Source organism: Limanda limanda, chromosome 6, assembly GCF_963576545.1.
Source record: "Limanda limanda chromosome 6, fLimLim1.1, whole genome shotgun sequence".
Classification (NCBI taxonomy): domain Eukaryota; kingdom Metazoa; phylum Chordata; class Actinopteri; order Pleuronectiformes; family Pleuronectidae; genus Limanda; species Limanda limanda.
Window position 1 is genome coordinate 30,552,840 of NC_083641.1, and position 12,500 is coordinate 30,565,339.

At 49.3% G+C, this 12,500-nt stretch overlaps 2 protein-coding genes across 6 annotated transcripts in view; both read left to right on the top strand.

Annotated features, from left to right (window-relative positions):
* Nucleotides 1-7,781, top strand: part of wdr62 (WD repeat domain 62) — a 12,965-nt gene extending 5,184 nt beyond the window's left edge. For 2 of the 4 annotated variants that reach the window (XM_061073804.1, XM_061073806.1), the window contains exons 10-32: nt 769-909; nt 995-1,158; nt 1,245-1,336; nt 1,451-1,576; nt 1,664-1,734; nt 1,819-1,940; nt 2,024-2,099; nt 2,183-2,294; nt 2,396-2,459; nt 2,539-2,646; nt 2,734-2,855; nt 3,019-3,071; nt 3,150-3,527; nt 3,822-3,889; nt 3,972-4,129; nt 4,246-4,359; nt 4,655-4,766; nt 4,864-4,939; nt 5,141-5,186; nt 5,966-6,161; nt 6,444-6,652; nt 7,045-7,217; nt 7,301-7,781. In XM_061073804.1, the coding sequence (XP_060929787.1) occupies nt 769-909; nt 995-1,158; nt 1,245-1,336; nt 1,451-1,576; nt 1,664-1,734; nt 1,819-1,940; nt 2,024-2,099; nt 2,183-2,294; nt 2,396-2,459; nt 2,539-2,646; nt 2,734-2,855; nt 3,019-3,071; nt 3,150-3,527; nt 3,822-3,889; nt 3,972-4,129; nt 4,246-4,359; nt 4,655-4,766; nt 4,864-4,939; nt 5,141-5,186; nt 5,966-6,161; nt 6,444-6,652; nt 7,045-7,217; nt 7,301-7,513 (2,994 nt within the window). In that variant the 3' untranslated portion in view covers nt 7,514-7,781. The remainder of the gene's footprint in view (nt 1-768; nt 910-994; nt 1,159-1,244; nt 1,337-1,450; nt 1,577-1,663; nt 1,735-1,818; nt 1,941-2,023; nt 2,100-2,182; nt 2,295-2,395; nt 2,460-2,538; nt 2,647-2,733; nt 2,856-3,018; nt 3,072-3,149; nt 3,528-3,821; nt 3,890-3,971; nt 4,130-4,245; nt 4,360-4,654; nt 4,767-4,863; nt 4,940-5,140; nt 5,187-5,965; nt 6,162-6,443; nt 6,653-7,044; nt 7,218-7,300) is intronic. The other 2 variants (XM_061073805.1, XM_061073807.1) reach the window with 2 other exon arrangements.
* A 1,009-nt stretch (nt 7,782-8,790) lies between these two features.
* Nucleotides 8,791-12,500, top strand: part of LOC133003983 (protein Atg16l2) — a 13,638-nt gene continuing 9,928 nt past the window's right edge. For both annotated transcript variants that reach the window (XM_061073827.1, XM_061073829.1), the window contains exons 1-5: nt 8,791-8,993; nt 9,986-10,034; nt 10,271-10,346; nt 10,860-10,933; nt 11,203-11,454. In XM_061073827.1, the coding sequence (XP_060929810.1) occupies nt 8,825-8,993; nt 9,986-10,034; nt 10,271-10,346; nt 10,860-10,933; nt 11,203-11,454 (620 nt within the window). In that variant the 5' untranslated portion in view covers nt 8,791-8,824. The remainder of the gene's footprint in view (nt 8,994-9,985; nt 10,035-10,270; nt 10,347-10,859; nt 10,934-11,202; nt 11,455-12,500) is intronic.

Consider the following 12,500-nt stretch of genomic DNA (forward strand, 5'->3'; position numbering starts at 1 on the left):
GCAGAAACCAGCGGGTCCAAGGATCTGCACCGCTTGGTAACTGTAAAGGAATCGCTTCTGTAGGATGGTCCCACACACAGAGCCTGCACACACACACACACACACACTCACACACACACACACACACACACACACACACTCACTCACACACTCACACACTCACACACTCACTCACTCACTCACTCACTCACTCACTCACACACTCACACACTCACTCACTCACTCACTCACACACTCACACACTCACTCACTCACTCACTCACTCACTCACTCACTCACTCTCACACACACACACACTGTGATCTGACACGTGTGTGAGGAGCGGGTGTCGCCTGGTTTGTCTCGATGCCGTCGGTGCAGAGTGATGGAGTGATGGAGTGCTGGAGTGATGGAGTGATGGAGTGATGGAGTGATGGGAGTGATGGAGTGATGGAGTGCTGGAGTGCTGGAGTGCTGGAGTGCTGGAGTGCTGGAGTGATGGAGTGATGGAGTGATGGAGTGATGGGAGTGCTGGAGTGATGGAGTGCTGGAGTGCTGGAGTGATGGAGTGATGGAGTGAAGGAGTGATGGAGTGATGGGAGTGCTGGAGTGATGGAGTGATGGAGTGAAGGAGTGATGGAGTGATGGGAGTGCTGGAGTGATGGAGTGCTGGAGTGATGGAGTGATGGAGTGATGGAGTGATGGAGTGCTGGGGTGATGGAGTGCTGGGGTGATGGAGTGATGGAGTGATGGAGCAGATGACTGACAGCTGCTAACACCTGTCCTCAGGTGTATCCTCAGCTGTCACACGTGTCCCGGGCGTGTCTGCCTCCCTCCTCCTTCCTCACCTGCTCCTCTGACAACACCATCAGAGTGTGGCACGCCGACCCCCCCGCTGCCGCCACAGCGCACAGGAACCTGTACAGCAACGTAAGACACGCACACACACACAGGCAGGAACCGGTACTGCAACACAAGACACGCACACACTGAGTGGGTTGTGTGTGCTCTACAGGACCTGTCCAGGATTGTGTACGTTGGCGAGAATACGCAGCACCTGCAGGCGGAGGGGAGGAAGGCCGAGGCAGCAGGGGCTGATGGGAAGTCTGGGATCCGAGTGCTGGGAATCAGTCCGGACGGTCGACACCTGGCTGCTGGAGACCGCTGTGGAAACCTTCGGTGAGACACACACACACACACACACACACACACACACACACACACAGAGTGGGGGCAGGTGTGTGATGAGGTCACTGTCTCTTCAGTATCTTCGCTCTAGAGTTTCTGGATGAGCTGGTGAAGATCGAGGCTCATGACTCTGAGGTTTTGTGTCTGGAGTTCTCGCCGACTTCCACAGGTAAGACCTCAGCTCCCAGGTCGCCATCGGGATGAAGAAGATGATGATGAAGATGATGATGATGATGATGATGATGATGATGTCATAGCGCCACCTTCTGTGTGGTCGTTTCAGGTTTGAAGCTGTTGGCGTCGGCCAGCCGGGACCGACTGATCCACATCTTCAACCTGGAGAAGAACTACAATCTGGAACAGACTCTGAACGACCATTCAGCCTCCATCACTGCCGTCAAGTTCACCGGTGACTGAGTTCTCTGAGCAAGAGGAGTCAGCAGAGGATGAAGTTAGAAATCAGAAAGTAAAATGATGTTTATAACCTGTTCTCCAGGTGAGAGTCCAGAGGTTCAGATCGTGAGCTGTGGAGCCGACAAAAGCATCTACTTCCAGACGGCTGAACAGGTCGGTTTTATTTAGAATGAAACACTTCCTGTTTCCCATGATTCCCTGTGACTGAACCGTGGTCTGATCCGATCTGTCGTCCAGACGGCGGAGGGTTTGTCATTTTCCAGGAGTCATCACGTGGTGGAAAAGACGACTCTGTACGACATGGACCTGGACTCCTCCAAAAAGCACGTAGTCATCGCCTGTCAGGACCGAAACATCAGGTAAAGAAATACCTACCGGGACGTCTGATGGAAAACAAGAAGTTGTTCCTGCTCCAGATGATCTGATGTCTCTGTATTTTAAGAGTTTACGACGTGGAAACTGGGAAGTTGAAGAGGTGTTTGAAAGGCTCGTCCAGCGACGAAGGAGCTCTGCTGAAGGTGAGCACGTGTTCTGGTTTCTACATCTCAGCGTAACACGTCCTCAGTCCAACCCGTGAGACGAGAACTGGGTTTCCCTGCAGGTTCAGATGGATCCGTCCGGGAGCTTCTTCGCCACCAGCTGCTCAGATAAAAACATCACCATCTTTGACTACGAGTCAGGAGAGTGTGTGGCCACCCTGTTCGGACATGCAGGTGAGTAAATCCAGCTCCCCTGTCCACACGTGTGCAGCATGTATGTTCCGGGGTTCAACGTGTGCTTGTGTCCTTGTGTCCTTGTGTCCTTGTGTCCTCAGAGATCGTCACGTGTATGAGGTTCAGTCCCGACTGTCGACATCTCATCACTGTGTCAGGAGACAGGTAAACTGCTGAGGTCACAGCAAACCCCCAACTCTGCCATTCTGTTTCTAACGGTGTGTGTGTGTGTGTGTGTGCCTAGTTGTGTGTTTGTGTGGCGACTCGATGCTCAGATGACCTCCACCATGAGGAAGAGGCGGGGCCTGAAAGTTGCACCTGACGCCCGCCACCAGAAACCTCTGAACATCAGGTGGGTGAGCTGCTGAGTCGACCATGGAGGACGCAGGAGCGGACATGTTTGTGGTTGACATTGTGTCTGTGGTCCAACGTGTTTCAGGAGGGAGACGTTCATCACTGTTCCCTCGTCTCAGCTGCGCCAGGCGGAGGAAGAGGAGGAGGAGGAGGAAGAGGAGGAGGAGCCTGACCTCCGGACTCCAACCAGACAGGACTTTGCTCAGGGTGAGGAAGAGGACATTTACTTCAGTTTCTCTGATCAATAAAGTTTTTTTAATATTCAAGTTGTTAAAATGAATCTTAGAATATCTCGGATACAAGCGCTGCCATCTTGTGGTCATGAGGTCATTGGGCGTAGGTTTGAATCTGGTTTCTCTTTGTGTTTCAGATGTTCCGCAGCTGCAGACCAACGGGAAACTGCCCCTGTGGTTCAGAAAGGTGGTCAGTTCACGTCTGATGATCAGCAGCAGATCCTCAGTCCTGTGTTCACTCTGATGATGAAGCTCTTTGTGTCCTCAGCAGGGACAGGGCGGAGCCTCCACTGCCGGCCAACCGGAGGCGGGGCCTCGTCAGGGTCGCAGTCGGTGGACAGAACAGCTGAATCCTCTGACTATCTGCTCCAACTGCTCCCCGAGCCCCCCCAAGAGTCCGGAGGAGGAGGAGGAGGAGGAGGAGGAGGACGAAGACGACGAAGACTTCCACCCCCAGAGTCTGGAGAGTCTGCTGGGAGAGAACCAAGAGGAAGAAGATGGAAAGGAGGAGGAGGACGACAGAGACTTTCCTCCTCAGAGTGTGGAGAGCTTGCTGAAGGAGGAGAAGGAGGAGAAGGAGGAGAAGGAGGAGGAGAAGGAGGAGAAGGAGGAGAAGGAGGAGAAGGAGGAGAAGGAGGAGAAGGAGGTGAGCTTTCAGTTCCAGGCCGGACAGTTTAACCTTTTCTATTTCAGGTTTGGAGCTTCATCTCCCAGGAGGGTGTGGCCTGTGCTTCCATGTTGGTTTTCTTCTGTTCCTCCCTGATCACACAGATGGAGAAACTTTAACTCTGGACTTGTTTTATTGGAATGAAGAGACTGAAGAAACAGTTTCATTCAAACTGTACAAAAATTCTTCAGAAGATAAAATGTTTCCACCATCTTCCACTAAAAGCGTTGCAAACCAAATATTGTTTTCCTGTCGGTGTGTGCTGGTGCTCAGGTGCTGCCCCCTGCAGGTGAGAAGAGGAGCAGCTGTGTCCTCCAGCCCAGCAGCAGCGCCACCCACAGGTGAGAGGCGGCACAGCACCACAGTCTCACCTGCTTCTGATTTGCTTTTAATTTGCTTGTTTTGCGTGTTTGTTGTCTTCAGGAAGCTTGACGTTGAAGCCGTCCCCGACCCACAGAGTCTTCTGACCCAGCTGGAGGTCAGAGGTCAGGAGGCGGAGCCAGTGTGGCGCACTCAGCTGAGCCCAGACTCCGCCTGCTCTGAGGGCTCTGCAGGGAGCGTGGAGCAGCCCCTTGATGCCGGTCTGACCTCCGATCAGTTCCTGCTGCAGACTTCATGTCCTGAGTTGTGTTGGTTGGATGTTGGTTGGATGTTGGTTGGATGTTGGTGAAGTAACGAGCTCTGTGCTCCTTCACAGACACGGACTCGCTGAGTCAGGGCAGCTCCGCTGGCAGCCTGGGTCCCGAGGACGACGAGGACAGGAACCTGCTGAAGAACCATTTTGATACGCTGGCGTCGAGTCTGAGCGAAGGTACGAGCGACATCAGAGACTTAAAGGGCCGACACCGTTCTGTGATTTAATGTGAGGTGTTGGTTTCCTAAGATGATACATCAGTGGTTCAAAGTCTTAACACCTGCTGTAATGTGTCTCATGTCCTCTCTGCCTCTGTCCTCTCTCTGGAGCTGCAGGGAGGACAGCCTGCTCTGGCCTCATTCTTTATCTGTGAGCCACTGTGGAAGCTAACAAGCTACGTTTGAGACTGTTTATCATAAGTTATATTTTTATAAGAATAACTTGCTGCTGCCGGTGAACTTTGACCTTTCAGAGAAGTTCGACACTGACCTCAGGACTCTGCAGCCTCTGGAGGAAAAGCACTTCCTGAACCCTCGACTCAGCATCTCCGCCCGCTTCCTGTCCCGCTTCCAGGACCGGCTCAGGTGGGTCCGGTGACCTTTGACCCACAGGAGGCGGTTGCTGGCTTTGTGTGGTGGTTGTTGTCATAGTGATGACTGCTTGTCATTGTGGTTTCTTCAGGGTGTGGCCGAGTCGAGCTCCGCCTCCCGTCTCCGTCCCGACCAGGATCTCAGAGGAGAGCGTCCACAACACGTCGGTAGGAAGCAGACCTCTCATTGGCTGTTAGTGGAATTCAAGAGAAGAGCTCTACTGTTTTAAATGTGAAGCAGAACTTTACATCTGCAAATACACATCCAGTCAGTTTCTCCGATCCTGTTCTGGAACTTTTCCTGTCACAGTTCATGTAAATCCTCAACATGACGCGTCTGAAGCTTGTGTGATCGCTGTTTGTTTCCAGGACAACGAGTCGAGCAGCGAGTCGACTCTGAGGGACACGAGCAGCGGTGAGTTGTGTTTGTTTTATCATGTGATCTCTGCAGCGGCTGTTACAGGAATCGCTCATTAGACCAGGAAACAGTTTGGAATAACCCTGATTGATTTGGAAACGCATCGCCCAGCCCTAAGAATATAAAATAGATATGTTAAAATACAATATGGTGTGTGTGCGTGTTTGTTTGTGTGCGTGTTTGTTTGTGTGCGTGTTTGTTTGTGTGCGTGTTTGTGTGTTTGTTTGTGTGCGTGTTTGTTTGTGTGCGTGTTTGTTTTTTGTGTGCGTGTTTGTTTGTGTGCGTGCGTGTGTGACCACAGTGAGATGCAGCCCATCCATCCTCCGTAGAAGAGCGTCCTCCATTATATCCCATCAGCCCCTTCGCCGCCCAACACGTCGACGACGCCACACTGTGGTGGTCGTTCAGTGCAGAGAGACGCTGGGAGGTGTGTGTGTGTGTGTGTGTGTGTGTGTGTCTGTGTCTGTGTGTGTGTGTCTGTGTGAGAGTCACTTGGGTGTTGCTTGTTTCTGTTGTGAAGGTCACCTGGTGTTGATGTGGACTCTCCTGGTCTGTGGTTCACGCTGGTTCTGGTTCTGGTCACATGATTGATGATGATGTCACAGACGCTCACATTTAATCATTAATCAACATTTATCGTTGACTGTTAGTCTGAAGTCAAACCATCACGTCCCCGTTTGAACTTTGACCGGCTCGCCGTGGTCGTCATGATGCGGGTCAGAGGTCACTCACCTGAGTGTTTCCTTCCTGACCGTCTGTTTCTTTCAACCAATCAGAGGTCAGCTCCACCAACAGCACGCTGTCTGCGGCTCAGCAGCGGGCGTCTCGGCTCGGATACCTGGGAACCACCGCCAGCTCCCGGTCCAAAGTGAGCCAGGACCCCCCCACCGCCCAGGAGCAGGAGAAGGAAAACCTCTGGTCCTCCTCAGACCCGCCTCCTGGTCCGGACCCCCCCGAGGACCAGGCCAGCAGGTAACAGCCAGCGCCCCTGGTCCTCCAGCTGGACCGGGTCCAACACGTGGTTTGAGACGAACATTTGACATTTTTACGATAAATACTCAAAATATTTTTTAATTAGAAACCGTTGTTAAAACGTTTTTAGAATAAACAGTTTGAAGAGAAATTTGCAGGTTTTAAGACAATATTTGTGATAAAGATAAAAAACTTTGACCACGTTGAGATGATTGTATTTCTAATAAGATAAAAGAGAAAAATGTTTCGTGGTCAAATCTGTTTTTCTTCTGCGTCCGTCAGCGTCGCTCCGTCCTCCCAGAATCCTCGGCTTCATCTGCCTGCAGAGACCAGCCCTCAGGTGTGGACCACGCCCACCGAGGGCGGAGCCAGCAGGTGGAGCACCAGCAGCATTGAAAATACGCCGACGAATCAAAACCAAACGCTAATCCCGAGCCCCGCCCACTTTATCACATCCACCTGCCCTGTCTCTGGGGAGAGGGCCGGTCCAGGTAGGAAGAAAGGGTTTCTGGGTAAATCTGGTGTTACCTGATAATATGACCGAAGCATTATTTTAAATTTTCCCGCTCCGGTGCCGGAGACGCCAAGTGATGAACTGATTAGATTTTGGTGCCAGGAGGTCAAAGGTCAACGTCACTGTGACCTTGACTTCCAGACTGCTCGAAGGAAACTACGATTCTCAGATAAAGTCATAAAGTTTCAGGTTCAAAGGTCACAGTGACCTCTTATGAATCTGAAAAAAAGTATATAGAAATATATCTAAACACAGAAGCTGCTTTGGTTCGTGGATTCTGCAGCAGCACGAGTTTTATTCATGACTTTTTCTTGGGGGGGGGGGGTATGAACTGTTTTTTCTGGTTCTTGATGTTTATTTCTGATCCAGATTCAAACGAGACCCTTGCTGATGATTCCTCCCGTGGCCCCCCCACCTCCTGTCCACCTTCAGACAGACCCTGCCCCCCCCTCGCTGACGAGGCGGTGACGCTGCAGCAGTGTCAGCAAGTCGCCAACGAGCTGCGCCACACGGCACGCCGCGCCCTGCGCCTCCGCCAGCAGGTTCCTCACGCATCAACTCTCTCACTGCAGGAGTTCAGGTCCAGATATGTTTGTTAACTGTTTACGTCTTCTCCTCCCTGCAGCTCGGCGAGTCGCTTGGCTTTGTGGAGCAGCGGCTGCAGATGTCCTCTGTCCTGCAGGAGGCGTTTGAATCGGTTCACTCTGAGCTGCAGGTGGTCCTGCAGGGCGGCAGCACGCCCCCTGGTGGACGGGAGGCTGCAGGGACCATGTCTCTGCTGGAGAAATACTCTGAGCTGCTGCTGCAGATGACACAGAACAAACTGAACCGGATCTGATCGCCAGGACACGTCAATCTTATTAATATCTAGTTTATCGTCAGAACTGTAACATGTTTTGACTTCACACATTAAAAGTGTTGGTTTGTTTGTGTTTTTCTCCTGGAGTCACGACAGGAAGTATGAGAGCGACGCGGAGGCTGGAGGAGTCGCTGCTCAATCACATTTCATAAATATGTAAAGTTTTTACGATCAGTATTAAATCAAGCGTGTTTGTGTTGTTTTTAAATCACGTCACTGTTTGTAAATAAACCTGTTTTACATGTTTCTTAAAGTCTCATTTCTCATATAATTTTATATATTATTCAGCTGAGCTGAAACAAAGAAAAGATTCCAAACACTTTCACACCTGCAGAGGGACGACAGTGGAAAATCAGCCCAGGTGCTGAACCTGCTCATTTACAGAAATGTTCATTATTATTATTTATTAATGTGCGTTGACTTTCATCTTCAACAGAAAAGCTGTGAAATCATCTCAATTTTACACTTTTAAAATGTTTTTCATTCTGCCTTAAAATTACAAATTGTATAATTAAAACTAAATTAATTAAATTAAAACTCTCAGTTCAAACCTTCAACAGTCTCATCATGAAACCACATTTAAATTCACCAGGTTTATGTTTGGACCAATTCAAATCGCTGTTTGTTTCCATCAGGATTTATTCCCTCAGGAAGTTTTATATCTGATCCATTTACTGAATCTTCTTCAGGTTCCACAATATTTCACAGAAATCTGCTCTGTGGTTTTGATCAATCCTGCTACGAAGCAGCTGCAGATGAAAGAAACCATCTTTACAAACATTTATTAAACGTCTACTTTGATTTTTCATGTTGCTCCCATCTGCTAACATGGAGGTTTATGATCTGTACCGCAGCCAGACACCAGGGGGCGATCTAGAGCGGTTGGTTTCCCTCCTGAGAGACGTCATGTCGTCCATCTTGTTTTACGTTGTCACGACACATGTTTATGATTAAAGTTATTGAATGTCTGTGATTGGCCGGTTTGGCGCCACTCATTTCATCTGTGGATGAATAAACAAAGAGATGGATTCATAACATCACAAGTGTTTGTTTCTTGTGACGTCAGCTCCGGTCGGAACGCGGATGTATGAGCTCGGCGCTGATTGGCTCAGACACCCGACAGCTGGCATGTGGAGCCCCGCCCCCTTCAGTGTGACAAACTCAAACTAACAAACAAACAATCAACAGGAAGTGGCGTCGCGTCGCGGGGACCGGGGCGGGGCCCGGGGGCGGGACCGGGGGGGGGGGGACCGGGGCGGAGGACGTGTCTCTGCGGCTCCGGTGGACATCATGGCCGCGGACAGCGTCGCGTCCCCGGGAGGACACGGAGGACACGGAGGACACGGAGGTTCCGGAGGACACGGGGGACACGGGGACACTTGGAGGAGACACATCGTCCGGCAGCTGAAGACCCGGGACCGGAACCAGAGCGACTCGTTCCAGGACGTGATCCACTTCTGTAAGAACCAGAAGGGAACCTGAAGGGAACCAGAAGGGAACCTGAAGGGAACCAGAAGGGAACCAGAAGGGAACCTGAAGGGAACCAGAAGGGGAACCAGAAGGGAACCAGAAGGGAACCTGAAGGGAACCAGAAGGGAACCTGAAGGGAACCAGAAGGGAACCAGAAGGGAACCAGAAGGGAACCTGAAGGGAACCTGAAGGGAACCAGAAGGGAACCAGAAGGGAACCTGAAGGGAACCAGAAGGGAACCTGAATATCACAACAATAACAATTACTCTGATCATTGTTGTTGTTGTTGTTGTTGTTATTCTCTGTAGTCTGGCTCAGTTTGTTTCTTCTTGGTTTCATCACCAAAAACTTTATTTAAATCACAAACAGGATCTCACTCTTTAAAGTGTCTTCATTCGAACCATGTTCATATTGTTTATTATGATCAGTACCTCTGACTACTACCTAATTATTAGTATTATTATAAGGAAACATTTATTTATCTATAGCGTTATTAATGAAGTTTATTACTCCGTATAGGCTTTATATTTATATTTTAACTCTATACTCCTGTTATGTATTGTTGTTACTGTGATCTGGAGCCAGTTTAAAAAAAATGTGATTCATATTTCAGTTTACGAGACTGAAAATGTTCTTGTGTTATAATCAAATCTCTGAGACTCGTCAGCTGGAAACAAACCGACTCTTCACGAGTGAAAGAAAAACATTTCATCAACAAATCTCAAATATGAAAAAGTGATTCTCTGACGTCAGTGTGAACAAAGAAAGACTGAAACAGAAATATCATAAAAAATCTTACTTTAGTGAAAGTCACAGTTTTCTTCTCCTTACGTCTTTTTCAAAAGTTATGTTTTTTCTTGATTTTTTTTATTTAATTGTGTGATGTTGCTCATATCAGGTGAAAATCAGGATCTGGATCAGGATCTGGATCAGGATCTGGATCACTATCCCGTTTTGACTCTGTTTTCTGTTTGTTCTCAGACTCTCGGCTGTTGTATAAATCCAGTTTGACCAATGGAATCCTGAGCAGGTAACATGTGTGTGTGTGTGTGTGTGTGTGTGTAGGTGTGTGTAGGTGTGTGTAGGTGTGTGTGTGCGCTTGTCTTTCTATAGTTATGAAGCCAATTTCAGCTCAATACCATCTTTGTGAGGACATTTTGTCACTTTTTCAATGGACATTTTGAGGGTTGAGATAGTTCGATATTGTATTGCAACTATAGGGCGACAAGTGTGTGTCAATAGTGTGTGTTTGTTTTGTGTGTCCAGACGTCCCTGCACTGACAGCAGCTCTGTCTCGTCTCTACTGAACCAGAACGACCAACTGAAGAAAACAACAGGAGAGGTCAGAGCGCCCAGCAACACAACAATAACACAATACAACTACAACACAATAACAACACAACAATACAACTACAACAACAGAGGATCTCGTGGGTCTCTGAAGACCCTGGTCCTCCTCTGAGATCCTGGTCCTCCACAGACTCTGAGAACATGACGTCATGGTTCAAAGGAAGTGATCGGTCAGTGGGCGGAGCTTCATACTGTTTGATCTCTTATCTCCAACTTAACCTGGAGCGGGTCAGTTGCTCAGCGTACGTTACCATGGTGATTTACCACGACAACCAGTAACGAGCTTCATAGGACTGAAGACTCTGAAGTTCACCTGAAGTGACCTGATGACCCCAAACCTGCTTCCTGGTTCAGGTCCTGGATCCGGACCTGTTTATTCAGACCTGACGTCTCAGTCTTCATCAGACGTGACGTCACCTGGAAACAGGAAGTGGTCACATGACCTTGTTCCACTGGTCCTGGACACTCTTCATGTTCTTCTTCTTCTTCTCTTGTTGTTGTGCAGTTGGCCTTCCAGGTGCTGGAGCTGCAGCAGCAGATGAAGATCAAGCTGCTGCTTCTGGACGAGCAGGATTCCAGGTGAGCGCCACGCCCGGATGCTGGCAGCTGATTGGCTCGTCTGCTCAGCTGACTGCAGCTGCTTCTCTGTGAAGTCACAGTTCTGAGCAACAAACTGATTCTCATGAAGTTTAGAATTAAAAACCTCGACCACATTTAAACATTTAGTTTTTTTTATAAAATTAGTGAAAAATAGAAACGCAGCCGCATCTGAGATTTGAAGTTTAAAAATAGGTCAAAGGTCACAGTGACCTGGAAGGATTAAAAGTGTTCCTCCCCGGGTCCATCAGCCTGCTGGCGGAGCGCCGTCGTCTCGCAGGCGCGTTCGATGTCCGTCAGGAGCTGCAGGGGCGGGCGGTGCAGGTTCAGGAGGAGAACGGGGCGTTGAAGATGGAGTACGACTTCCTGCTGGAGCGACAGAGGGGGGCGGAGTCAAGACTCCGGGAGGAGAAGGTCAGAGAGGGACACCTGCTGGAGGACATGATCCACCTGAAGCAACAGGCCGCCGCCCGGATGAACAGCCGCAATCAACGCAGGTCCAGGTACCTGAACGCACCACAGCACACCTCTTCATCACACCTCTTCATCACACCTCTTCATCACACCTCTTCATCACACCTCTTCATCACACCTCTTCATCACACCTCTTCATCACACCTCTTCATCACACCTCTTCATCACACCTCTTCATCACACCTCTTCATCACACCTCTTCATCACACCTCTTCATCACACCTCTTCATCACACCTCTTCATCACACCTCTTCATCACACCTGTTGATCACACCTCTTCATCACACCTCTTCATCACACCTCTTCATCACACCTCTTCATCACACCTCTTCATCACACCTCTTCATCACACCTGTTCATCACACCTGTTCATCACACCTCTTCATCACACCTCTTCATCACACCTCTTCATCACATCTCTTCATCACACCTGTTCATCACACCTCTTCATCACACCTCTTCATCACACCTCTTCATCACACCTCTTCATCACACCTCTTCATCACACCTGTTGATCACACCTGTTGATCACACCTCTTCATCACACCTCTTCATCACACCTGTTGATCACACCTCTTCATCACACCTCTTCATCACACCTCTTCATCACACCTCTTCATCACACCTCTTCATCACACCTGTTGATCACACCTCTTCATCACACCTCTTCATCACACCTGTTGATCACACCTCTTCATCACACCTCTTCATCACACCTCTTCATCACACCTCTTCATCACACCTCTTCATCACACCTCTTCATCACACCTCTTCATCACACCTCTTCATCACACCTCTTCATCACACCTCTTCATCACACCTCTTCATCACACCTCTTCATCACACCTGTTGATCACACCTCTTCATCACACCTCTTCATCACACCTCTTCATCACACCTCTTCATCACACCTCTTCATCACACCTCTTCATCACACCTGTTCATCACACCTGTTCATCACACCTCTTCATCACACCTCTTCATCACACCTCTTCATCACATCTCTTCATCACACCTGTTCATCACACCTCTTCATCACACCTCTTCATCACACCTCTTCATCACACCTCTTCAT